Genomic DNA, 26,779 nt, shown 5'->3' on the forward strand with positions numbered 1-26,779 from the left:
GGATGGATGTTAAATTATGCGACCGTAGTGTAGTTCGTTTATAGCCTAGTGTTAGCTTTTTACTTTGGTGATTGCATTTAGGCCTCAAAAATCCTAAAGGGGGTGTTAATTTGTGAAAATTATCTTTCTGAATAAAACATATATACACATATATAAAACATATATAAGTATCACAAATGTTTATTTGCCACAGAGCTTATTAATTGCAGTAATCCAAAATCCAATGGAAAAAAATCCACAGGCGTTTTGATGAGGGAACCAGGGTGACGTTAACTATTTAAAACCTGGATTAACAAAAAAAAAATAGGCAATGAGCAACTTGACAAGAGATGTCCTTCAAATTGCAAGAAATTATTAGATTTTGAATTTTATTTTTTTAAACTAGGGGAAAAAAGTCCCAAATATTATGTGATATTTTCATTATTTTTATATGACAATAATAATAAATTTAAAATTATTTTACAGAATTATTATAATTTTTAAGCACTTTTCCCCCAGGTCCTTTCCTTGTTTTTGTGTTGTTTTGTTTGTTTTACTTTTCCATAGTTTTTAGTTGTTTTCTTCTGGGTTTTTTTGTGCTAATTTTCAGGTCATTTTCTTGCACTTTTATTAATTTCTTGCTAGTTTTTAGTTCATCTCTTGTGAAGTCGCTCATTGCTTTCTTCCCATGTTTTTGAAAGAAATCAAGCCAATTTTCCCAAATTTCAAAGGGTAAACTTCCAGTCATCCCTGGGGCACTCGGTCTGGCGACGACAGGCAGGTGAAGCAAAGAGAGGGAATTTTCAAAAAGTGTGTCTTAAATGGGAACAGAAACCGTCTTTAACTGACCTGCAATCAGCCTCCTGACAGTCATTTTCCTCACGTCTGCGTCCGGTGAGGGATGATGCACATTGGTGTTAATTTCAAACACATTTTAGGTTTTATTTCAAGGGTTTGTACTTAAAACTCACTGAAGTGATCACGTACTCAGCATCATTTTTACACTTTACAAAAAGATGCTGCTTTTTGCAAATGATGAGCACCTCATTTTTCAATACGCTGTCTAAGAAAACAACATGTATGCTGCATAATGTGCATCGTCCCAAACAAGAACAATGGATGTGTCGAAATATATTTCTCAGTCATTTTGCTGGAAGTCCGAGGACTCGACTACAAACAGGAAAACTGTCACATTTTGTCTGAAAAAGGTTGTTTTAATGTATTTCCATGCTATATATATATATATATATATGGACTCTGGCCTTTTATGTCTGTTTTGTTTATGTTCGATAAACTCAGGACTTTAAAAGGCTTTGTAATATAATCCTTTTAACTTTTTTACCCCACGTTTTATGTTGTCGTTGCTTTTTCTAATGCAGTAGTCACTCCATAGAGCTTTACAAGAGCGCACTGTGGCGGTGCAGTTTTATACTCCTCTCTTTGATAAAAAAGAGCTTTTGTTTACAAACCTGGATGTGCGGATGTGAGCCTGTGCTGCTCTTTTGTTTTCCTGTCTGTGCATGAATGTGTGAGTGTGTTTGACCACTTGTATTATAAATCAACATGCTGCCAACTGGGCCAAATTTCCAAACATCAAACACACACAAACTCTGCAAGAGAGAACAAATGTAGCAATTTCTCCAAGTTTTTTTTTTTTCTTTTGCTGTTAAAAATATTGTCACATTTTCAAGAGATTCCTTTTTTCTGTTTTTTCTTAAAGAAGTAAACTTTTTTGTCCTCCAGGTAAATTTAGGATATTTTCAGTAATATTATTTTGGTGCAGTTGCAGATATTTTTGATTTTAACTGTGGGTAAAAATATCATTTCTAGACGTTTTTTTTTTTTTTTAAACAAATAAATAAAACAAGCAGTGTTAAAGTGAAGACATTTCTCATGAAACCAGCATATTTGTGATTTGGAGTGAAAGGATTCAAGTTGTTTGTGTTACGAACTTCATTTGAAATGTTACTTTTTAAATGTTACAAGAAAAGGTAAACCTTAATTTTAATGCACAGACACACACTGACACACACACTTACGGCTCATGTCGGCGCCCTCTGCTGACTGTTATCTGTACTGTTACCTGTCTGTGGTGCTCCACACAGACACTGAGGTTTCCCTCAACGTTCATAGCTTCTGATCGTTTCTGCTGTTATAGATCATTTCAGTGTTTTGACAAATTATAAGTAGGCCTATGTCATCAAACACTAATCATCCACCAGCTGCCAAATGCTGAAGGAGTAAATAGTTACTTTATGTTCGTATCTTGTCATTTAAAGTACCATAAATCACCATCACTGAGGCCAAAGATAGCTATATCATTGAATTGTCACGCATCTAACTTTTTGTCTCTTTAAGTAAATATAGTTGTTCTTTCATTATAATAATTCTGATTATTTGTGGGACATTTGCACCACTTTGTGTGCTGTGAACAGGAGTTGGGAAACCTCAGTCGTTCATACCCCAAAAAACTGACTGCAGCTGTTTTTACAGCGAACTCTCACAAAGCCTTCAGAGGAGTGGACCCGATTTGTACCCTGTTGTAAAGTTATTAAAGAAAAGTCTACAATCTGTGACTCCTGCGCTGTCTCATGATATTTTTGATGTTGGTTATGCTACTCTCTTTGTCGCAGAAAAATGCAAAGCCACCTGTTTGTTTTTTGTTTTTTTTGTCACATGGAATTTAGTTGCACCTGCACAGGATGTTGAGGCTGCGGCAGTTGAGTGAGGAGCTGAATCCTTGCACCCAAATTCAACAGAGGAAATGCACTTTTTGTTTAAAGAATAGTTTTAAATGTGGAGAAATATGTTGATTAACATTTGAATTATAAGCAACCAAGCTAGCAATGTTATATTTCTCTGTTAACCCTTTGAAACCTGAGGAAACTGTTTCTTTTTAAGAACGTAAGAGATAGGCAATGACCCAAAATACTGGCAAGAAATTAAAGTCACAAAATAAAATTAAGTTTGCATAAAAGAAGTTTAAAACAAAAACAAACAAGAAAATGCTAATAAGTACTTTTTTAAGACAACTTTTTATTTCTTTTTTTTTTACTTTGACATAATTTCTGATACATACAATAATTCTGAATACCGTTTTGTGGGATTATTATTTTTTCTGTTAACTTTTTTTCTGTCTTTTATTTTTTAGTTCATTTTTCTTGTCACATTTTTTATTATCTTTTTTTTTATTACTAATTATGTGTAATTAGCAGGATTTCTTTGGGCTGCACGTGCTCTTTTGGTAACTTTCACTTCCGGCAATATTAATTGACACGTGGGGGGCGTGGTTTCTCATTATTTACCTGTTCATTCACTGGCCTGGCGACATTTAAACAACGGGGGTGAGTTTGGCTCCGACAGTTTCAGACAATGTCGCATTTCATCGCATTTTGCTTTAGGTATTTCAGTTTCCAGCCTTTTGTCAATAAATAACCATAAAAATGCATCGCTGGACTTCAGTATGATTTTCTTGTAACGAGCCTGCTCTGCCATTTAGCGGCTTTTTTAATCGATAGTAGTCGATATACTGTCTGCAATATTTTCTTTAAACTAACAGTTAAAAATACTCAGGAAGCTCCTTTTCGACAGTTTCCCTTTTTAGGTGCTCTATGGCTACATAAGAAACATGCAGCTTGATTGGATTCTCTAAATTACCCACACATTAAAAATTGAGTGTTAATCAGTAATTAAAGTATTTGAATCTGACATTCATATTCTATTTTTCTTTTGATGTGATATGAGGTATGCAGTTGTAAAAGTTATATTAATTAGAAGTTATATTTTAATTAAGTCAAAACAAAGTTGTGTCTCGTTAGCCACTATGGGGAGACAAATGCCCATCAATAACAGATCTACACAATGAAGTATTTTACAGTCTTAAACCAGCAGTCTTTGTTTGTAATTTTATTATACCATAAAGCTTACATAGTAATATATGTGAATTGAAAACATTTTTTCATCAATATTCTTTACTTTGACACGTTAATAAAAATTACAATTCACTGGAAAAGCTGATGCATATTGAGATAGCAGTCATAAATCTATAATACACTTTTTAAAACAAAAAGTGAGTCTTTAACACAATCATTTAAATTAATGCCCCATAGGCCTACCATTAAAACGATACAGGTACAGTAAAAATTTAACATTTAACACCATCTATATATGAGCAAGTATGTGATTAAAAACATTTGATTAATCAACATACCGAGAAGAATCAGATGATAAAAGTGTTTTAAATTGAGTTAAAGGGACGATTTACTCTAAAATCAAAGACACATTTTTACTCTTAAACAGCATTTCAGCTATGAGTAAAATGAGTATTTTCTGGAGTTTTTGCTGTGAACTGTCTATTTAACCCTTTTTAAAACATGGGGGAAAAGGCTATGAGCAACTTAAGAAATCACCCAAAGAATGTGTAAAAAGTGCAGGAAAATTACCTAAAAAAAAAAAAAAAACACAAACAAAAAAGGACATCACCTGAAAATAGTACTTAAAATTTGATTAATTATGTGAAATATTTTTAAATATATAATTATGAACATAACAAATATTTTTGGACATTTTTACCTCGCTTTCCAAATCTACTACTTTCTAGTAATTTGCAGAACACTTCTTGGTGTTGCTAATTGCCTATTTCCCATGTTTTCAAAAGAAAACAAACCAAGCTGCTCAGATTTCAAAGGTTTAAATGCTTCTGAAGGCATCTCAACGCAACACAAGAAAGCTGATATCGATGTAGATTTTAAAGGGTTAAGTACTGGATTTATGAATGTCAGTGTACAAACATAACATAGAAACTTTAAATGCTTTCCCGCCAGCAGCTTTCACACATAAGAACAACTTTAAAAAAAGAGTGAATAAAGGAGTTCATAAGTGAGTCATACGTAGAGCTGCTCCCCTCTGGATTATTGTTGTCTGCGAACAAACTTGAGTTTTACTGGTTTTGTCGGCTGGAAAAACGCGTTAAACTCCAGCGGGATCTGAAGAAAAAATTGAATGTAAAATCAGCGACATGACAGCAGAGGACTTTGCCACTTTGATGCATGTTAATGTGTGTGGAGTGTTACTTTTACCACGGTGTCTCTGCATGTTTCCACATTGTAACTCTGCAGGAGACGGACGAGAACCATCTTCATGGTGAGGAGAGCGTAGCGCATCCCAACGCAGTTACGAGGACCGAGCCCAAACGGCATGTACACGTATGGATTCACCTCCTCCCCGCTGTCTTTACTGAACCTGCACATACAGACGGACACACAGGTACAGAAAAGATCATGAATTCAGAAACGTGAGAACAAGATTGTGTCTGAGTTTGTATGACCGCTAAATCGTTGCATGTCGTCTTCTTGTGCTACTTTAACACTGCATTTTTTATTCAGATTTGTTTATTAGGATAAAAGCCCTTGAGATGTGAAATGTCATTTTCGAGGGGGTCTTGCAAATTTTGTTCAGGTTCAGCGCTGAGATGATTTTAATATTGCCATATATCCTGCCAATCATCCTAAAGCTACAGCACTGCTACTGAGTGCCCCTTTTGTCACCTTGCCTTAATAACAATGTGCCAAATTTGAGTCATTACATTTTCCTGCAGAGGAAGAAAAAACTCTCACAGATTCATGCATATAAAGACAGAATTTAAGTGTACTTTTACCTCTCTGGCCTGAAAAGCTCAGGTGAGCTCCAGTAGTTTGGGTCCATGTGTAACATGTGCACAGGAATCCCAACCAGCGTTCCTTCAGGGATAGTGACTCCGTGGACCTGGACAGTTTTTTTGCACATCCTCTCAAGCCGAGGCGCAGTGGGAGTCAAACGCATTGACTCACAAATAACCTGGTCCAGGTACTGAAGACCAACCACGTGGTCGTATGAAATGGGAGCCTGGAAGTAAAATGTAAAGGAGGAATAAAACACCCAGATAACCAGATGAGAACTGGAACAATATAGACCTATGAAGCTACTTATGAAGCTACTAAATGCCATTTTTTTTCTTTTTCCCATAAAAAAAACAGAAAAGTTACTGTACATCTTTCGGTACACTGGCGTCGATTTCCTCCTGTAATGTCTGCATCGCATCAGGGTTGGTGGCCAGATTGTAGAGGATGTAAGTGAGAGTGACACTGGTGGTTTCATAGCCACCAAAGATGAAAACAAAAGCCTGGGAAAGGATCTCGTGCTCAGTCAAACCTGCAAGTGGAGAAATTTTGACATTTATCTTCAAACCAAATGAACACAGTACATTTACTCTTTAAGGAGCAGTACTCAGAGCAGGGCTGTTTTTTTAATCCCATATCAGACAAATGCTACTGTTTCCACCGCTCCTAAAGCTGCGGTCCTCACTGTCGACTGTACGCCTCTTTGCTGTGTCCATGTCTGCATCCTCATGCAGCAGGGTTAATGATCCATGGCATTACTTGCCAATAGTTGTCAATACAAGTAATTATGTGATTTGAATTATTTTATTTCCATACTGCATACTCTAAATACAGCGTCCATTTTGACTGATACTGATTTTGTTTTTTTAAAGATATTTTTTAGGTGTTTTTGCTTTTAATTGATAGGACAACACGAGTGTGAACGGGGGAGAGAGAGAGAGAGAGAGGGGATGACATGCAGCAATGGGCCGAGACCGGAATTGAACCCGCTGCTGCTGCGGTGAGGACACAGCCCCCAAACATGGGACGCCCGCCCAATCCACTAGGCACCCCCCGTTTGTTTTTTAAAGTGGCTGAAATACATTTTGATATGCCCTGTCTGTTTCTGCAAACCGAGAGTAGGCCCACCGCCGGTTACTGTATGTCATCAGGTTCCTGTCATTTTATTTTGTTCATAACATTTTGGGAAGTCAGTAGACTTTATTTATTATTTCTAAATATTTATTTACTTATTATTGTTTTATTTACCACTTATCGTGGTCAGCCTGCAGTACGCTCTCCCTGTGCCTTTACTGGAGCTTTTGATGACGGATGGTTGTGAGGTCTAATGTGATTCTGTTGTCTTTGGTTTACAGTTTGCTGTTCCTGTAAATATCCGTCTGGTCAAAGCCAAAGAGAGAGAGAAAGAGCACACAAACCTCTTCAGTAGCTGGAAATGTCTGCTGGAAGGTAACTGTTCATTCGTTTACTCTCTGTTTATAAAAATTTTGTTTCTGCGTGCATAGTTTCTACATGATGCATGTCAACAAACTGTATTAAAGTCCTGCTGTTGTGAGGTGAGGGGAAAAAATGCAAAGTGATATTGCTTAATTAACCAATATTGTGTGGTGGTCCATGTCTTTTTAAGTTTAATTCAGTTTATTGTATTAGGACAGTGCACATTAATCAACATAATAGCAGTAAGCATCAATGTAAATATGTCGGAATGAGAACAATTGCTAAATTTCATCCGTAGTCCTCAGACAACACATTATAAATGGACACATTACATCAAAATACCAGAAATACCTACAATAAACAATAAAAAACACATTACAAATCAAAACAGCCCCTGGGAACAAGCATCAGAGGAGAAACTGGTTTATGTATGGATGCATGGTTTGTTTTCAACCAATCTATGAGGCTGTTTGTTTTTTTAAGGTTAAGTAGTAGAAGTTATATCTCTAACTGGCACCACCATTTGATGAAATTTAGTCCTACGCCTCTGTAAAATACAGTCTCCCCTAGTTATCACTCTAGTGTTTATTCAGTATTGTTTTTTCTGTCTTTTCTGTATTCCTTTAAGTACATTTTGAAAGTCAAGCCATTTAAAATTGGTTTCGAAGGCCACAAAGCCCCTGGGTCAGACTTTGGACACGCCTGGTTTAAAAGCATCTAGCAGTGAGGCTTCAGCCTTCATGAATTACTACCGAGGTGCAAACGTACCTTTGCTTGGCTGGTCCTGTTCACTCTTTATGTCTGTTTCTGGTATCTCGCTCTGAACCATCACCTGCAGGAAGTCTGGTCGATTCTAAAACAACACAGAAAACAATAAAACAGCTCTTTCCTTAATTCTCAGCAACTTCTATATTCACTTGGACACTTACAGATTCCTCTGCACGATGCTCATCTTTAAATTTCTTGATGATGTTGTAGAAATAATCCATACTGGTTTTGGACATCAAATCAATCTTCAGGAGCTTTAGTACACGTGCAGCAAAGGGAAATGTCACTAAAAGGAAACCAAAGAGTTGCTTATCATAATTAGCAAAGTACAGATGAGATTAAATGATGTCTGCCTGTAACACAATTAAAAGGAGAACCTACATATAACAAAGAAGAGCCACATTTTGAAGTTAAGAATGTTCTTGATATGAACAACAATGGGGTCCTCTGGATTGTTGATGGAGTTTGCCTCGACACTGAAAGATGCGCTGGTCACAACATCTAAACTATAAGGTGCCATGAATCTACAGCAGAGAAAAACGAGAGGCGGTTTGCTGTTAGGAACAAACGTGGATTTAGCGTTACTGTGTTCATTTGTTTCAGAGCAAATGACATACTGGCATATAGCAGATTAACAACATACTGTTTGACATCGACGGGTTCATCCAAATTTGTCTGTCCAAGTTTTTCAGTGAGTCGGTCTGCATAGCGAGCAACGATGGGAAACACCTTCAAAAGTGAACATTTGTTTAATATTGATATAAGTATACATCTCTATTTCTATCACAATTTGTCTCAGACTGTGAACACATATATGTAGACATATATGACAAGTTGATTTCACATAAAATAATACAGATTAATAATCCGATTGCCTTGAAAAATGTAAGTAAACACAACTATTACTCTTAATGTATGTTTATCTTCTTGTCTTGTGTTGTTCACTTTACTTAAAAATCAGCTGTATTAACTAAATTTTGTGAAGTTGTTGTACCTTGTTGTAAGTGTTAGCAACTCCAGTAAACAAAGTCAGTCTGGTTTAGATAAATTATAACAAAGAGGCTTTTTGGCAATGATGAAGTTATGAGATCTGCAAGTTCTGTTTTGTTAACATGTTTAAGAAAATACAAATATGACTGACTGGTTTGCAACCAGCAGAATAGAGATATATAGCTCAGTATACTTAGTTTACTTAGAAAGACTAATTTAATTACACAAATTTTTAACTTCCAAAATTAAGTACATACACATTTTAAGTAAACTTAACAATTAGATATAAAGTAAACATGATTTAAGACCTATGTTTAAATTTACTTACATTTTCAAGGTAATTGGTTTACTAGATTTCTTTTTTAAAAGTAAAATCAGCTTGTCAGATTTTACAGTGAAATGCATTTGTATCGCAGCACTTGGTCAAAGGCAGCAGTTGCAGATGTGGTTTTGAGAGCTTGAAACTGACCTGTTTCAGTCGTCCGCTGGTGAAGCACGGTGACAAAGTGCTCCGTATTCTTTTCCATCTTTCATCTTTCACTGTTGTAATTGCATCATCCATTGGTCCCTCTATTATATTTTCCTGTGAACATGAGTACACTAAATGTTTAAATTCTAGTTTGGAGGAGTTTTACAGTTCTCTTCTGACAACATTTCTCCCTCTGAAACAACACAACAAATTTTTATTATTATTATTAATTTGTATTTTTTATTTATTCTACCTATTTTATTTACGTTTGTTTTCTTTTATTTTGGGTTTAATTGCTTTAATACTTTTGTTGTTTTTGGTCCATTATTTTATATTGACATTATGCATCATGCATCTTGCATTATTTGTCCTCTGGTTTTAATTTATTCTAACTCCACCCTACTTTCGTCTCGCTTGTGTTCAGTGGGACTGTTTGCTTTTCTTTTGTCGTATTGCCCAATATGTATCCCATGTCTGCTTTTGCTTTGCTTATCAAACCACTTTGTAAACTCTGTTTTAAAAGGTGCAATATAAAAAAAACTATGCTCCAATAATATCAGAGCTGAATCATCATATTATACATAAACTGAACTTCCTCTCAGTCAAACAGTTTTTCTTTAGTTAATTAAATATGGGTCAACAAAACCTAAATCTCCAAGGGACAGCATGCATCCCACTCATTTTAGCAGCTATGTTAGTCAAGAACCATTTGGCCCTCCATGTTCAAACAACTGATGAAAATTACTTTTCTACTCATACACTCAGATACCAGCACAGAGACACCAAGATACACACAGTAAATTATACTTAGTGTCTTCTTATTCCAGCGATATGTTTGGCTCCTACAGTATCAATCCGGACGTAAGAGGTTTCTTAATAGAGATGTCAAACTGCCTTTTTTGACATTTTTGAGCCTCAGCATCAGTCTACATTTTCTTACTAAAACCACAGATGTGTCTTCTCATATTCCTGTATTCTCACATGTCACTTGTGAAACAGTGACGAGAGACGTTAGCGTTGTTTTTTTTCACCTGCCCAACCAGTTGTTTGTGCAGCCTGGCTTAATCTTTGAGCATAAATCTCTGACTCTGTGTAAACTGAAGGAAATCCAAACATTGTGATTCAAACGAGGCTTACTGAGCTGCCTTTTCTTCCCTTACAAAATAAGTGTACTTAGAAATTATGAGGTCCTCCTCAGCCTGATAAATTGGCCATATTATGGTTTTCCTCAGCACATCGATCTAAAAACAGACAGTTATCTGCCACATGATAAGTATCCTGCCACCTTTGTTATTCTTGCATCATCGCAGAAAGTGTTGCAATATGCCCCAACTTCCCTGCAGAGTGATGCACAGGACTTCCCAGAGTTGCGTAATTTGATATAAATCAACAAAATGACTCAGCTGAAGACATATTATTATGTTACTGAAGATGATATGCTTAATTTTCATGTTCTTAGGTGTGTGATAACATGCAACAAGGTGAGTCTCTTACCCTGCGGTTGGTAAAAGTAGAGTAGCACTCCTTCACCAACACAGTTTTAATTATCTCAGGGTCCGCCACCATTATACATGGTGATCGCCCTTCAAACAACCTGCATAAAACAACAACATCACAGTAATTAATGTGAAGTATGAGCAGATTTTTATATCAAAAAGATCCCAAAATGACCAAAAACAGAGATTAAGTTTATAAAACAGTTAAACAAGCTATTTTAAAAATTTAGTCTTAACAAACTTTAAGCTTCAGGATCTATTGTACATAAGTATAATTTTGAAGTAGTTGTACTTTACTTAAGTATTTCCACTGTCTACTTTTATAATTTTACTCAATTGGAAATAATTAACTTTTTAATTGACAGAAACATTGCTGGTTTTATCTCTGATTTACATTTTACATTAAAATAATGATTTGTAAAAAATTGCTTTTCCCAACATTTTTGGCTTGTAAAAAAAACCTCAAAACACTGCCAGTGGTTGTGTTTCCCGAAACAATGTAACCCTTTAAAACCTGGTACGACATCAGTTGTTTTATGCTGCGTTCAGATGCCTCTCACAAGCTATTTACCCCTTTGAAACCTGAGCAAATTTGTTTGATTTCTTTCAGAAACATGGGGGCAAAAAGACAATGACCAACTTGGCAAGAAGTGTCTCAAAAATTGTAAGAAATTAGTAAAAGGTGACGAAGAAGATGATCTGAAAATTAGTTTTGAAGAAAGGGGGGGTGATTATGAGAAAGTTTTCAATGACTAGGGGAAAATGTTTTGAAAAATATATTCAAAATCATTATAATCCTATGTTTAAAAATAGAAATAATAATAGAAATATAGAAAAATAAAAATAAATGTATACATATATCAATTTTCTTGTGTGTGTGTTTAATTAATTAATTTATTTACTTATTTTCAGGTAACTTTCTTGTAATTCTTTATTTATTTCTTGCTGTTTTGTGGCAAGACAAAAGAAGAAAAACTATATAAATGATATAGCAGAAATTTGAAAACAGTAAAAGTAATACGTAACTTTTTTTAATTGTGTCCAGTCAGATTAATCCTCTAATGACCTCCTTTGATTTATTTTAGGACCAGGTTCCTTGTTTGTACTCATACTTTTACTCAAGTAAAGAATCTGAGTACTTCTTCCACCACTGATGTTTACTGCAGTTATTTTCCTGAAAAGATGAAGCAGCTACTCACCCCCAGACGTCTCCATACTTGGCTCTGCACTCCTGGTCAAAAGAAATGATTCCCTAGGAGGAATATCATATCATATCATATCATATAATATATCATATCATATCATATCATATCATATCATATCATATCATATCATATCATATCATATCATATCATCAAATGTGTTAAAGCCACCAAACCACAGAGGCTCACACAGGTACACTCCTTATAGATAAGTCATGTAATGAGACTGTTGAGTTATGTTTTAGTAAATATGACATTCATTGTCAACAAATTCACACGTAACAAGGACATAATAAATATGTTCATCTCTCTCTTAATTATCAAACCAAACATCTGCTAGGTTTTGTTTTTGCTTATTTACCTTTCTGAAATGGTGCATTGTCCCAATAAAAGGCAGAGGTCTTGGTCCGCGTATTCCCAGTTTTTTGAAAATCCTGTACGGCCATGTGCTATACCTGTGTAATAAAAAATATGAGTTATACATGTTTAGTAAGAGTTTAACAAAGAATCGTGGCAGTAAATGAGCCCCAAAAATCGCCACCCGCACGTTAAAAGTATGAAAGTACTCACAGTAAAAGCAGGGTGAAACAGAGACACAGTAAAGTCCAGGTGGTCGCGGAAAATAACGCAAAGACAAACATGTTGAGTGTGTGTCGAGGGAGAGCTGGACAAACACTGCGTGAATAATGAGGAAATGCACTGGAAAACAAGCGATCTAAACTGGCCGGTGGTGGGAGGAGCTCGAGGACTGGAGCTCGAGGACTGGGGTTTAAGTAGAAATAACCTTAAGTGCCTTTGTAATTGTTACTTACCTGGGAGGAGCTATATGATCGCGTTTCTGTCACGAGGGTTGCATTACTGTGGGTTATGGGAGTTATTATAATCTTTGTGTTACCGTATAATTTACATCATCAGTGAGATGGCAGATAAGTCTCAGCGATTTATCCAATCCAATCCACTTTATTTATATAGCACGATTTTAACAAACACAAAGTGCTGAACAGCAAGGTAAAAAGCACAATAAATAAATAATACACTATAGAATAAAAAAATCAGATAAAATCAAATAAAATAAGATAAAAACACAAATAAAAACACATAAAATAAATAAAGTGCACTGCCTGCACAAGATAATAATAACAATATAAAAATATGCACATACACATAAAGTCGTAAAATCAACATGCTACATGGTGTCAAACGCCAGAGAAAAGAGGAGATTTAATACCTGGGCATCCTCCTCATTCATCTAAAAGAATAATCACCTTTATAATGGTGTTATTTTTACACCGATTTTTCTTTTAACAGCACGTGCAGTGTATTTATGTCTTCTCCTAAGTAAGCCCACACAATCATTTTAAACACAATTATCTAGCCTACTCAATACAGCCAAAGCCTATCTGACTGTTCATTCATCATCAAATACAAGTAGAAAATAAGTAGGTTTGTATAATTTATCTACATTTAGTCTGACAGCATCTCTCCCCAGACTGTCCTCCACACCCCGCCACGTAAATATTGCTTTATTCTTCATAAATCTCTTTCAGCAGCATTTATTAAAAAATAAAACAGTGCTCTAATTTTTTTCCCCTCTTTCTGACTCATTTGAGCATCTTTTCGCCCAGCCATTCATGTGGGCTTCTTATGCACTTGAGATGTGAACACAAAGCAGACTATGCAAACCTGTCCTGAGTCAGCCTTGATTAAATGATTTAGACTTAGTGGAATTACTTGAGGCCTGATTGGGAGATAGAGCTAGTTTAAGCAGGGCCCTATTTCAGAAAGCAGATTTAGTGAAAACTCGAAGTATGTTAAGCCTGAGATGAGGGAAACTCTGAGTTTTCCGTTTCACATCAGTCAATGAGTCAGTTACTATGGCAACATGCTGGCTGACAGGTTTGCTTCCTCTGAGCCTGAGACCAATCGCCTGCTGAGCGAGGAGCAGGAAGGAGAGACCTGGTCACTTCTGAATCAAGCTGTGAGGCATGTTGAGGCCCAAATTATTCAAAGGCTGTTGCGTCACCTGTTTGGGTGTCTTATCATTCCTGATTGTGTTTCTCTTCCCAGTCTATTATTTATCTTCTTGTAAATAAATGTATAAAAATGATTCTGTATTTTCTGAATATTAGAGATAATATTGAATATGGTCGCTGGTGAATGACTTTCAGAAATCCAAAGTAATTTCTTTTCACTGAGTATTCAAAGACTTTTATTGAACATTCAAATGCAGGCCATAACTTCAGTGGCTTTGCAATACTAACACTTTGATCCTCTGAAATGTGCAAATAAAATCTTTATATATGAATGTTTCATTCCATACCTGCAAATATAACATAAGCCCCCCAAATCCTACACATTAAGATAAGTCAAGCAATGAGCAGATGACTGACACTGCTGACTCATGTTTTCTTAAATGTATTCATTTTCAGCAAATGTACACATGATCAGGGCATTACGAAGACCCTCGACTCTAACTCTCACTTCCCAAATCAACGAACTACTCAGCCTGCAGTCTCTAAGGTTTGTGTTTATTCATAGGCGCACCTTTCCTTCCTAAAGTACTGCATTGTTCCAATAAAAGGAAGAGGTCTTGGTCCAGGTATTCCCAGCTTTTTGAAATGCCTGTATGGCCAAATGCTACACCTATATTATGGAAAAATTAAGAGTCATACTCAATATTGCAACAGTTTAGTGCACAATGGTTATGGATGGGCAAAGTGCAAGTGTCGGAAATCACAGATCTGATAACCTTGTACAGTTACATGAGCTCACAGTAAAAGCAAGGTGAAACAGAGAGTCAGTAAAGACAAACATCTTGACTTTGTGCAGCTGCATAGACACTACATGAATAATGAGGAAATGCACTGGGAAGCATGTGACCTCTGCCCCAAAGTGGGAGGAACCCTGAATCTGGAGCAGAGATTCAGGACAAAACCCATATTCATGTGTTTCACGGGCTGCAGCGGTAACAGGTTATCTACATGGGTAGAGCTACTAGCACTACTTACATGCTTCGTTATAATTCTTTATTTTCCTCTTCAGGGGAAATTTGCTTTCACAGGATGCACAAAATCAATCACTCAAAAATAAGCAACACTTAAAAACAGAGTATTACAAAAAGAACAAGAACATCACAACAACAAAATACAGTGTGGCTAAGGGCACAAAACTGATTTCAAATGATTTCAAATGAACAAATGATTTCTTCTTAATGTTTAAGGGCTCTCGGCTTCTGTGATAGTTTCAGCGATGTAAATATACAAAAGTGCATTTTAGAAAGTGTTGTATTATTGTTGTAATGGCACACACGATTTTTTTTTGGGTATAGGTCTATGTGCAGGCTTGTCCTACGAGGCTACCATACCACTACAAGATGTAAACATTTAGAACTTAATTAAAGCCAGATCTTCCTTTAAAAAGTTTTTGGTAAAAATTTTCGTTGTCATGTAAATTCCTGAAAATATGATTCTAAATTTTTCAAAAAACTGCAAGGAGATTTCAGATTGTAAAAAAAAGTTTTTCACTTAAATCTTTATTAACAAATATATTCGTGACATACCATGTCAAGACTGTACAAATTTAGAGAACTTATATGTACCAATTTAAGTTTAAGACTATTTACATATATTAATAAGATATTTTTATTGTTATTTACAGTATGTGTACTTTTTAAAAACATTTTTTTCTTATTATTTTTACAATAATAGGCTATAATAAAACAAACAGACACAAAGCACCTGGCACCATTTACAGAAAATAACCAAAAGAAAGGGACATATGTGCACTTTAATTTATTTGTTTTGCATTATTGTTTTATTTTATTTACCCAAAATTCAACCTGACTTTTTATTAGTAAACTTTAAAATGGAAAAAAATAAATTTGAGATCAAAGTACAGCAATAAGTCCATCACCTATGGCTAACAAAAGTATTGATGATGTTATAATTTATTTCCTAAAAGATGTGGGTGGAATTTCTGAAAATGTTCGCTTTTCGTTTCGAATACATTTGAGCCTTCTTCTGCGCCGTAGATGACCCGGATGCACTATCAACGTCCCCAACCGCTGTCTGTCACATTTTAGCTTCGACTGTTTAATCCTGATTTTGTACGTTTTTTTCTCCACCTTGAAGTCGAAAAGTGCGCAACATTTATAGTTAAAAGTTGAGGTAAGAAAAAAACCACACGTCTTACAGATTTATGTCTGTTCGGAGTATTATATGACGCATTGTTTTAATCTGTCCTTGGTCTGTAAGATTAGCCTACAGCTAAGCTAACGTTAGCTTCACATTGCACACGACCGCTTAGCTAATGTTAGCAAAAATAAATTACTATAAAGTAGCTTTTTGCACACTCATTATCACTGTTGTTGTAAATCTAGGGTCATATGTTGACTGTGAGTGTAACGGACCCTCATGTATATAAATAAAGCGTCTGCGGGGTAACGTGAGGCGACATAATGTCTCACTAACGTAACTAATGATGGTGGAAGATAAAGTAACGTTAACGTTACTCTATTTGACTGCCAGTTTCAATGACAAATTTAGTATAATGGTTAATTGCACACATCCTAACGTAAAAATAGCAATACCACGATGTAGAAGTAAATAAAAGTTTTGCATCTGAAGTTTTGCTTACTTTAAAATACAAATATCAGCATTGAAGTGCCCAAAGTAAAAGTACTTAATGTGCATAATGGTCAGTTTCAGAATAATATATTACATTTCTGGATTATAATTATTGATGCATTGATGTGTGCATTTCTTTAATGTTGCAGCTGGTAAGGATTTAGTAAATTAAATTAAAACAGACCTACATACTGCTGGGTATCATAACATATAAGACATCATAATTTAATACCCGATACCTTTTTTTTCCTGACATATGGATGAACTGGATATAAGCTCTTGTGTATAATAACCATAAAGTCTGAATCACATGGCTGATCAGATGTTCTGATACCCAGTTGTCTTTGAAAAACCAAGAACATCATTTAAAAACATGTTGATGTATTCCCAGATACGCTGAATACTTTTCTAACCATGTGGTTACAAAATATTTTGTCTGCAACATATATAACATTTGCAATACATTGACATTGTTCCCTAAGTTGCAGGAAAAGCACAGGTGTATTTAATAATCTTGAGGTTGTAATTGATTGAAGTTTTCAGCTCCAGGACCCAGATATTGTGTATCATAGTTCACTGATATGGCTGACACTTTAATGTATATGCGTCAACGTTTTTGTTATCATTTACACCCATGCTTCTGCTGCTATTTTAAGTAAAATGTTTGCTGTTAAAAGGGTCTAAAATACCCAAATGTAGTTGTTCTAATTATTTTAGTGTTTGTATGAAAATCAAATTTATGTATTGCCAGTTATTTAATCAACTATTTGTTTAACCTACAATAACTAATCTCTTTAGCAACTTGGATGCAATGGAAAAAATGTTGTGAAAACAACACTGGCATTATTATCACTTTCAGAGTTTGAATGGCAGCCTTGTGAGCAAACAATTACTTATTTACACATCCAGCAGACATGGAGCAACATTAATATTCATTTGGAGTGTCCCGTTTCAGGCCTCCTGGTGAATTTACAGTGGATATAAAAAGTCCACACACCCCTGTTTTAAATGCAAGTTTTTCTTGGTGTAAAAAATAAGACCTATAACCTGCTCAATGCAATTGAGAAACAAACTGAAATCATTTAAGGGGATGAATATAAAAATAAAAAAATAAAATAATGTCATTGCATAAGTGTGCACACCCTTAAACTAATATTTTATTGAAGCGCCTTTTGGTTTTATTACAACATTCAGTCTTTTTGGGTAGGAGTTCATCAGCATGGCACATGAAAAGGCTTCTCTTGCCACCCTGCCCCATAGCCCAGACATATGAAGAATACAGGAGATCGATCTGTTTCATCCAAAGTAAATGAACCTTGTTCCTCTCTACCCACAACTGCGTGGAAATGTGTGTATCTAGGCTTTTCATTTAGACCAACAACATTGCTTTAGTCCAATAGTTAGTTCCAATATTCGCTCTCCTTTTAAGTTCCTTAGGTAAATATCTGTCTCTTTAGCTGACAAATGCTCCGCTGTGTTAACCAGCTAGTTTCTAAATGTGTTTATCTGCTGTTTGTTGGTCAGCAGGTAGTGTATAGGTTATTTATTTATTTATTTTTTTAAAGAGTTTTATCAGTTGAAAACGGCTGCCTGCTGTGGCCAAAACCAACACGACGAGAGCAGTAATAGAGAACCAAAACTGATGTTGTCATGTGTTAATAAAAACTACTGATTAGAAGCAGTTTTAACAGTTACACTTTTGACTTTTTCCCGGGGAGATAAAGCTGTTGACATGATGTCACTGTCATGCACTTCCATTAAACTGTAACCCATGACTCATTGGTGTGGCAGAGGTCGACAGTAAGTACCCCAATCAATGCTTTAAATACAGTTCACCGCCTCATGAAGTAGAGATTAATCTTAGATGCACTCTTACAGTTTTTTTTAGTTATTTTCTTTTTCAGTTTTTTTGTTCAGTTCTCTACAGGGTTGTTGTCTGTCCACTGTATTTTATCTGACTTTCTGCAGAATTTACACACCAGAACTGAAGAAACTCAGACTTTTAATATGCAGAGATTCACAAATGGGTCAAATTCCTCTCTGGTCGTAGTAAACAAGGAACAGTAATCCAGAAAGAGTCAATGTCAAGGGCATAGGATAGCATTTTACAGTGGTAAAACTCTTTGATAATAGTGTTGCAGGGCTGACGTTATTTTTTTGTAGGTCACTGTTGCCTTGATTCCCTTGTCAAAACGCATATGGGATTTCTTCAGGATGCTTACAGGTTTTGTTCAGCAAGATAATCTTCACAATGAATTTCACTTATGATTTTTTTAAGTATAAATGCAATCACCAGAAATAAAAAGCTTAGATTAGATTAGATTTTATCGCTATAATTAAGACTTAAAACCTTTTTTTGTGATAAAAGTATGTGTAAAAAGTCTCACTTTTGAAAACAGCTAAAATAAAGGCGTGATTCTCTTTCTAGTTGCAATTTCTTTTTCAATATTGTAGATAAGCAAATGTTCACTGAGTAATCTTCAACTTTCATGTCACTGTATACCTGAAAACCGGTATATCGCTGCAACACTAGTCTCAGTTAGCAACTCATTGGCACCACCTTTTTCAAGACACATAAAAGCTTCAAAGTTTATGTGTGTGGGATATTTACTAACATGTTTTTGTTGAATTTTTTAGTTTGAGAGCAAAACGTGAAGGTTTCTGAACTTAAATGTTGTATTTTATTGTGTATTTTAGTGTATTCTATTTTATGTTTTTTTTTTAACTTTTGTAAAGTGTCTTTGAGTACCTTGAAAAGTGCTCTGTAAATAAATGTACTATTATTATTATTATTATTATTATTATTAAGCTTGTGATAACCACAGACTCTATTTCAGAAATCAAACCAAAAACCTGTTGACTCTGACATATCGAGGGCTAATATGCTAACTTATTTCTGGGTTTCCAGGACTCATTCCTGCACCACTCTATATTTATGATGTTTATTTTAATTTTAGCTTAGAATGACAGTCCCGAGCCTCACAGAAATCAAGCTGGGGAGTGATTTTATTTCTCTTCTTGTGTGTTTAATTTGCTTTATTTTATTTTGCAGGATGTTTTTTAATGTCTTTGGGGTTTCTGAAAGGCCGTTCACACATCCACACGAGCGGTTTCATTTACCTTGACCAATAAGACCTCCTCAGCTGTGTGGGTGATTTCAGACTGCACTTGATCAACATCTCCATTACTTTTCTGTTACTTATTGTTGCACATTACTTACAGTCCAAAGGTGCAGTGAGGAAGGCGACGCATTAGCTTTGGGCTGCAAAGTTATCAAGCCTTGGTTACTTTGCACAGAGTTCAATCCAAGGCCCCAGTGTCTGCGGGGTTAAGCTGATGACCATGAACCACAATATCTGGTTGAAATCCAACTTTTGTTGCTTCTCTCGCTGTCATTTCATGTCATTTCTCTACTTTCACCATCTAAAAGGCATAAGTTTTATGTTATTTTATTTGTCTTTTTCAGAAATAAGTTGCCACCATGTTCCTCACCCTCACCCTGCTGCGGAAAGGCATCCCCGGGAAGCAGTGGATCGGAAAGTATCGCCGCCCACGAAAGGTTACATGGCAGATGAAGCGCAATACGGTGAAGCATCTGGAGCGTGAGGCCGAGAACGAATACTGGATCAGCCGGCCATACTTGACTCCGGAGCAGGAGTACAAGCACGCTGCAGAGCGCAGGGCCCAGAACTGGCTCAATATCAAAGAGGCCAAATTTGCCAATTTTCCTGAGCACAAGAATATCACAGATCACCTGAGTCATCTCAAGATCACCAAGAATTGGTCGAGTTAACGTGAGCGGAGAAATAATGTGCAAAGACTGTCGCTACAATGTGACTATCACGTGTTTGTGTGTGCAAGGAAGCTCGGTTTCATTGTGTCTATTAATGGGAAGCAGGACTTTGTGTGTCAGCTGAAAAGCTACCATGAAAAGTTGTCAAACACATCCACAATTTTGACTCCATCTGCCTCCACGAAACAAATCTGTAAACTGGGTGTTTTTGGTTCTGCACAGGAATATAATTGCTCCACATTCAGTGCAGCTCATCGGATAAAAACAGCTTAACATTCTACATCTGATTTTTTTGGTCCTTATTTTAGCTCTCATTAACAAAATACACTTTCAAGTTGAGAAAACAGCCTCCCAACGGCCTCAAAATCTCAATAATTATATGAACTTGCTGAAGTGTGTTGCATGAGGGAAATGTTGGAGGAATTATATAAATAGTCTGGGGAGGCTGGGGCAAAATTATGTAACTTTACAAAGGGTTAATTCACTGTAATATAGCAGGATGCATTCTGCTGTTTTACATTTTAGGGATGTGACTGTCAGTAAGCCCAATTTTGTGTCTTTGTGTCAAATGTTTAATCCCTTTGAAGTTAGAAAATCCAGGAAGGAATACATTTTCCAAGGTTCATGGAAATGTGCTTGCTTCATTAATGGATTCTTATAAAATGTAACATTTTACCATTTTTGGGAGCCCTGTGATACTCTAAACTCTTAGTAATGTTTTTGTTTGGCTAAAATACACTGTGCTGATGTTACAACATATTAGTCAGTGGTTATCAGTGAATTATGCAGGAATTTGACCCTCATTTAAGTTTCCATCCCCAATCTGTTCACATGCAAGATACTGTGTTAATGAATTGTTTGCCAAATTATTATTGCTATTACATGACCCTTTTTTTATTACATAACTACAGGAATAGCAAGGAGGTAATCCCGCTGCACTTGACTCTCATTTCCTTTTAAGGATTGAAGGGAGTTATTAGAAAGCCAGAAGGTGCGTGAACCATAAAACGCAACGCAAACACTGACTCAGCATTCACCAGCCTTTATATGGAGCCATGAACATGGGCCTTTATTTGTCCTTTATTGGTAACACTGTCCCTTGCCAGCCATGAACCAATGTGAGCACAACTAAGTGGACAAACAACAGCATGGCTCAGCTGTTTGCAACCTTTTAAATTGGTTATACACAAAACTGCAATATCCACCAGCACACAGAAAAAGCCCTGCTGCTTTCCACACAGTCTTCCAGTCTGATTTGAACAAACTGAGTGGATAGAAAACCAGCGGAGAAACTTTTCATGACCTTTTTTCCCCCTTAGACTATTTTTAACACTGTTCATTTGTTTAATTTTGATGGAAATGTTGTCACCTGAGGAATTATCTGAGGTCTGTCTCACTTTAGGCACCACAGGGTCCAAAATAATTGAACAGGATTAATGAGCTGGTGGGGAAAAGGCAGGTCTTTGAAAGAGCCAGCTCTACTGCAGGAGTCGAGGGGAAAAAAAATCCACGTTTCAATATCGCTGCTCTTGTGGGACACCCGTTTCAAGAACTTGACTGTAAGTGATTAATCTGGGAAAAAAGCTTTCTAACAATCCTCCACAGGTCAGGAGTCTTTCCCAACTGCTTTTTTCAGTTTGGTTACAAACGCCAATCTGAAATGAGTACAGTTTGAGGGGGTCTGCGGGTCCTTAAAAAATGTTTTAAAATTAGTTTTATAAAAATGAGGCCTTAAAAGTGGTTAAATAACCTTAAATTTGGATTTATGAGGTCTTAAGTGCCACAAATGTTTTTATCTAATTTCATTCATCTTTTTCAATTTTCTTTTTGCCAAAATGCTTCATGACATGGTTGTCTGCATGTCTGGTGTTATAAATCTTTACCACTGAACCAAACAGAAAACTTTAGTGCAGTAAACAACAAACTGATCAATGACTTATCATTTCAGCTATAAACCGCTACGTAATTTAATTTATCACGTTTTAATTAAAAAATCTGAATTTGTAAAGTAACTAAAGCAACAAGAAAAAGGTGGAATTAAACCAGATTAGAGGCAGAAATGTGTCAGAAAAATACATTATCAAAATAAAAGCAGTAAACAGAAAATGTCCTTAATAATAATGAAATAATAATAATAAAAAAGATAAGCAGGATTGAGACAGTATAAAATGTATGTTAAAAGAAAAAAAAATTAGAAGAAAAAACTTAAAAGTGACAGAATAAAAGAAAAAAAATCTCAAGTAAAAGTACCTTAAAATGTAACTTTAGTACGGTACATTGACTTTATTCAGAGTAGGAGCGGAATTATAAGGTACAAAGTACAAGATCGATTTATTAGTCATTTTTAAATCATAGTATTAAAATGTGCTCTTAATCCTGCTACATCTCATGGAGTTGAATTATGGGTTTGCACATTGTTTCGTCCAGCAGATGGAGCTGCAGGTCCTGTCAGTGACCCATGCGGAGGAGCAGAGCCGCGGCCCCTCCTGCGCGGACCAGGAGGAGGTGCTGGTCGTCTCCTGGATGATGAGGTGCGTAAAGAGGCGCCAACGCACCGCACCGGGCTGAGGAGGTAGCCGATGAGCAGAGCAGACAAACCCGCTCCTCTTCTCCAAGACATCCACACCGCGTCTCAGAGCCGGAGGGACACCATGAAGACCAGCAGCCGCAGATGGAGGAGTGAAGATTCACCTGCAGAGCACTGAGTGAAGCGGCAGGATGGCGGGGGGTCGGAGGGGACTTGTGGCCCCTCAGAATACTTTTTTGGAGAATATTGTCAGACGGTCGAACGGTAAGGATCATGATTAATATGGTACTGTGATAATATTTAAACATTAATTCTATATTTGAAACGTGCACATGAATTGTCTGTCCGCCTGCGAGCCAATCAACTAATTAACCACATTTAGACTAATTAGTGACAGCTCATCTTCATGTGCGTTAAAAAGTTCGTCTTTTCGATGCAGTTACGTCGCCAAAAAACTACTTGAGTGTCAAAACCATTAATTGAATTAGTGTTATAATTTGCAGAATGTCAGTATTTTCTGACAGAGCTCCTCCTCGCAATTGGGAGTCCCTGCAGGAGTGCACGGTGATCGAAAAAGACAGCATGTTACTATAATCATTAAATGTACTGATTACATAAGAACACTGGAAGTCTTACTTAAAAATGCATCAAATGTGTTTTTGAAATATGTCTTTTGGGGTACTTTCTACAGTCTTAATGCGAACGCAAGTAAAGTATGATCTGAATATGCTAATTATGTTTAAAAGCATTTAGACTAATGTCAGCTCAGATGATCTCAGACTAATGTCTTTGATATTTTCCACCACCATTCCGCTTTGGGCTACAGATTGGTTTGAAATGAAACTATTAGGCTTTGCTGCTGATGTCTTTTAGCCTTTAATGAGCATTTAATGTGTAATATTAACCAACAGAATCTGAGTGTTGGACTGGAGGCCAAGCAAACCTCAAGCTGGGTCTAATTAAGACTACTGGATGCATTTTTAAAAGACTTTGCATCATCTTCTGATTTCCAGTGTCGACTTAATGGCACAGGCATTAGGGACTGTGCTTTATTTATCAGAGTAGGAGTGTGGATGGGATGCGACTTAGGGGTTAATTCTATATTAGACCTCTCCAGATCTACTGGTATTTTTCCCTAAGCCTCCCCCTTCTTGTGCTGCTTTCAGACACCTTTCACAAGAATTTAAATCTTTCAACTGTGGTGCAGTTTCTTTCAAAACATGGGAAAACAGGCATTTTCTTAAGAAATGGTCCGAAATTGCAAAAATTAGTTAGTTAGAACATTGTTTTTAAAATGCTAGGATAACAAAATGAAAGCAAAAATCATGGGAGAAGCTATTTATAATTCTCATAATTACACATTTAAAATTATTATTATTTTTTTTATTTTTAAGCACTTTTTTAATTTTCTCTTTCATTTTTTAAGTGTTTTTTGTGTATGTGTTTTGTTACTGACTTTCAGGTAGTTTTCCTGTACCTTTTTACTAATTCCTTGCTAATTTTTGGCTCATTTGTTCTTACCTTGCTCATTGCGTTCTTCCCATATTTTTGAAAGAAATCAAACCAATTTATACAGGTGTCAAAGGGTTAATTTCCAGTTGCAACACAACCATTTCAAGTTAAGTGTGCATAACTCCCTCCCTAGTGCTTATAAAATTATTTGAAGTGTCTCCCCGTTTTGCACCAACCCCTCCTCTCTCATAAATAGTGAACAGTCCCTAACTAATCACTGAAAATCCTAAGCAGAGAGGATTTTTTGATGTATTTTGGTAAAATGGATTAAAATAGAATAGTTTTTCTTTACTGTAATGGTTTCCATCTACCGCTTTTTATTAAAGTCTTAGACCTTAATTTTATCCAAAACACAATAAACATCACAGTAGATTATATTTCTTTATCTTTACTTTATTGTTTTACATGTAGTTTTCGCTCTATAGCTTATTTTGCTACTGAGACAAATGGGACTCATTTCGGCCAATTAGTGCACAGTATGCTGTCCAGGTGTAAGACAGTTAACCAGTTTGAAAGCTAAAACGAATTAAACACTGACAGAGATCTTGTATTTTTGGACATTTGGGTGTCAGTGATCCTTTGGCCTTTCTGTATTATTAGATCCAATTGGAAGTGACAGTACTGACTGGAGAGTTATGACACTGGACAGCTAGCTGTGAAACAGAACCAGCAGCGTTGTGTCTTTCTGTCATGAACCACATTCAGGCGACGGTATTGGATACACACCAGCTAACTGGTGTGAGCTATAATGACTTCTTCTTGTAATGGGGTTTGGTTGAAATTAGGTTTGGGGATTTTTTTGTGTGTAATTTGTGGCCAGCTCCCCCAGAGGTATGCCGAACCAGAATGTGTGTGTGTGTGTGTGTGTGTGTCTGCACTCCTTGGGCCTTGCTGTCAGCCTGCCCCTGTAGCACATATCTACGCTAAAATGTGTTATGACAGAGGGGAACAACTTGTGCGGAAAGAGTGAACGCATTTCTCCAGTGCGAGGCTTTCTTTGGAAGAACAGTGGGAGAATCTGGATCTCTTAGGTGTACGATCAGCAGTGCAGCGGTGTTAAAAACGAGCAAAATCAAACCTTAAAAACAAAAACAGCACATGCATATGTTTTTCTCCTGACCTTGGGCGGTCCATGGATTAGCGAGCAGTAAATCTCCACCAAGCTAGAGACAAAGGAGCCAAGGCTTTAATCTGCAGGATGCCACTGAGACTCAGTGGAGTGACTGGAGACACAGTGGGTGGGTGGGTGATCACAAGCAAAGAAATATTTCTTCCTTTTTTTGTAACTTTCAATGTTTATGATTAGAGTGTTTACTTTTTTGTCTCTATTTTGTATTTTTATGTTGACGTTCGCCCAAATTTAACTTTGAATTTGAGGAATAATGTGAAAAGGTCTGTTTTTACACAACGTATTTTGCTGTGGGTTTTCACTTTAAAATTCTCAGGTGTGGTTCATTACTTTAATTACGTCTCAGTTCCATTTGAGTTTCATGCTGCGTTCCATTGCAAGGCGGAAGTCGATAATTTCGTGTTGTTTTTTTGACTCACCATCTAAATGCATTCCTGTGCATCTGCTCTGGAAAACATGGATGCCCGCAGGGAACTGAGGACCTACATGAGCTACCACAGCTCCAGACACCCCACCTCCCATAGAAAACTTTTTGCCGATTTTTAGATCTTATAGTAGGCTACATGCAAATTCATTGATTTAGGGTGGGAGGAGTAGACTAGGAGGCTGGTACATGCTCGCAAAGACTTCTATCAAACACAAATCAACTGAATGGAAATGCCATTACAAAGTTGTTATAGCATTTTTCATGACACAAACTCTACGTAAAAATAAAAATTGACGGGTAATTCTGCACACCGTTCACCGTGTGCACTGCCATATTGCTGTGACATCAGTCTGATCGACTCAGTTTACATGGATCATTCCCGAGTCTCTGATTTGGAATCCTGACTTGAGTGGCTGTTTCATGGCACTTTTCCAAATCAGAGGTTGTTTGTTCCCCGAGCTCTGAGTACAGTGAACGCAGCATCACTAAATAATGCCAGTAAGCAAACATGGACAGAAACAGAAACCTGGCATAAAATGTAGCCAATGTGCGTATTAGAAGGTGTTGTACTATTTAGTTGATACCAATAGGAAGCCCTGAAGTCCTCAACATTAAGTTTTTTGGTGGCTTTGGTTAACTATGGTTATATTATGTTAAAATGTTGAGAGGTGAGAAGCAGCAAAGAAAATCTCAGCAGATAAATTGCAGCATATATTAATCTTACTGGTGAACCAACTGCTAGCAACAGCATAGTGATGCTGCTGGTTA

General features: G+C 36.4%; 3 protein-coding genes across 3 annotated transcripts in view; 2 read left to right on the forward strand and 1 right to left on the reverse strand.

Annotated features, from left to right (window-relative positions):
* Nucleotides 1–4,635: 4,635 nt before the first annotated feature.
* LOC121954678 (cytochrome P450 3A30-like) lies at nt 4,636–12,753 on the reverse strand. Its single transcript, XM_042502340.1, has 13 exons — nt 12,569–12,753; nt 12,360–12,453; nt 11,996–12,048; nt 10,795–10,894; nt 9,301–9,414; nt 8,485–8,570; nt 8,223–8,365; nt 8,003–8,127; nt 7,842–7,926; nt 6,008–6,168; nt 5,636–5,862; nt 5,058–5,220; nt 4,636–4,964 (listed from the first exon to the last, which is right to left on the reverse strand). Exons 1-13 carry the CDS (start codon nt 12,637–12,639, stop codon nt 4,890–4,892), a joined length of 1,497 nt encoding a protein of 498 aa, XP_042358274.1. The 5' UTR covers nt 12,640–12,753; the 3' UTR covers nt 4,636–4,889.
* A 3,277-nt stretch (nt 12,754–16,030) lies between these two features.
* mrpl57 (mitochondrial ribosomal protein L57) lies at nt 16,031–21,285 on the forward strand. The gene is made up of 2 exons (XM_042502334.1): nt 16,031–16,164; nt 20,090–21,285. The coding sequence occupies exon 2, from the start codon at nt 20,105–20,107 to the stop codon at nt 20,414–20,416; it is 312 nt and encodes a 103-aa protein (XP_042358268.1). The 5' UTR covers nt 16,031–16,164; nt 20,090–20,104; the 3' UTR covers nt 20,417–21,285.
* Nucleotides 21,286–22,957: 1,672 nt separating this feature from the next.
* kcnh1a (potassium voltage-gated channel, subfamily H (eag-related), member 1a) overlaps nt 22,958–26,779 on the forward strand; it is a 47,944-nt gene continuing 44,122 nt past the window's right edge. The window contains exon 1 of the mRNA XM_042501914.1: nt 22,958–23,207. Within this exon, the coding sequence (XP_042357848.1) occupies nt 23,135–23,207 (73 nt within the window). The 5' untranslated portion in view covers nt 22,958–23,134. The remainder of the gene's footprint in view (nt 23,208–26,779) is intronic.

Source organism: Plectropomus leopardus, chromosome 15 (genome assembly GCF_008729295.1).
Source record: "Plectropomus leopardus isolate mb chromosome 15, YSFRI_Pleo_2.0, whole genome shotgun sequence".
Taxonomy (NCBI): Eukaryota; Metazoa; Chordata; class Actinopteri; order Perciformes; family Serranidae; genus Plectropomus; species Plectropomus leopardus.

What these genes read in the sequence shown, in the direction of transcription:
- mrpl57 (XM_042502334.1), top strand. Translation starts at nt 20,105, where the DNA reads ATGTTCCTCACCCTCACCCTGCTGCGGAAAGGCATCCCCGGGAAGCAG.
- LOC121954678 (XM_042502340.1), bottom strand. Translation starts at nt 12,639, where the DNA reads ATGTTTGTCTTTGCGTTATTTTCCGCGACCACCTGGACTTTACTGTGT. An exon ending in CAATGCACCATTTCAGAAAG is followed by an intron (nt 12,049 to 12,359) that starts GTAAATAAGCAA and finishes TATTCCTCCTAG; the next exon opens with GGAATCATTTCTTTTGACCA. An exon ending in AAACATGCAGAGACACCGTG is followed by an intron (nt 4,965 to 5,057) that starts GTAAAAGTAACA and finishes TTTTTTCTTCAG; the next exon opens with ATCCCGCTGGAGTTTAACGC.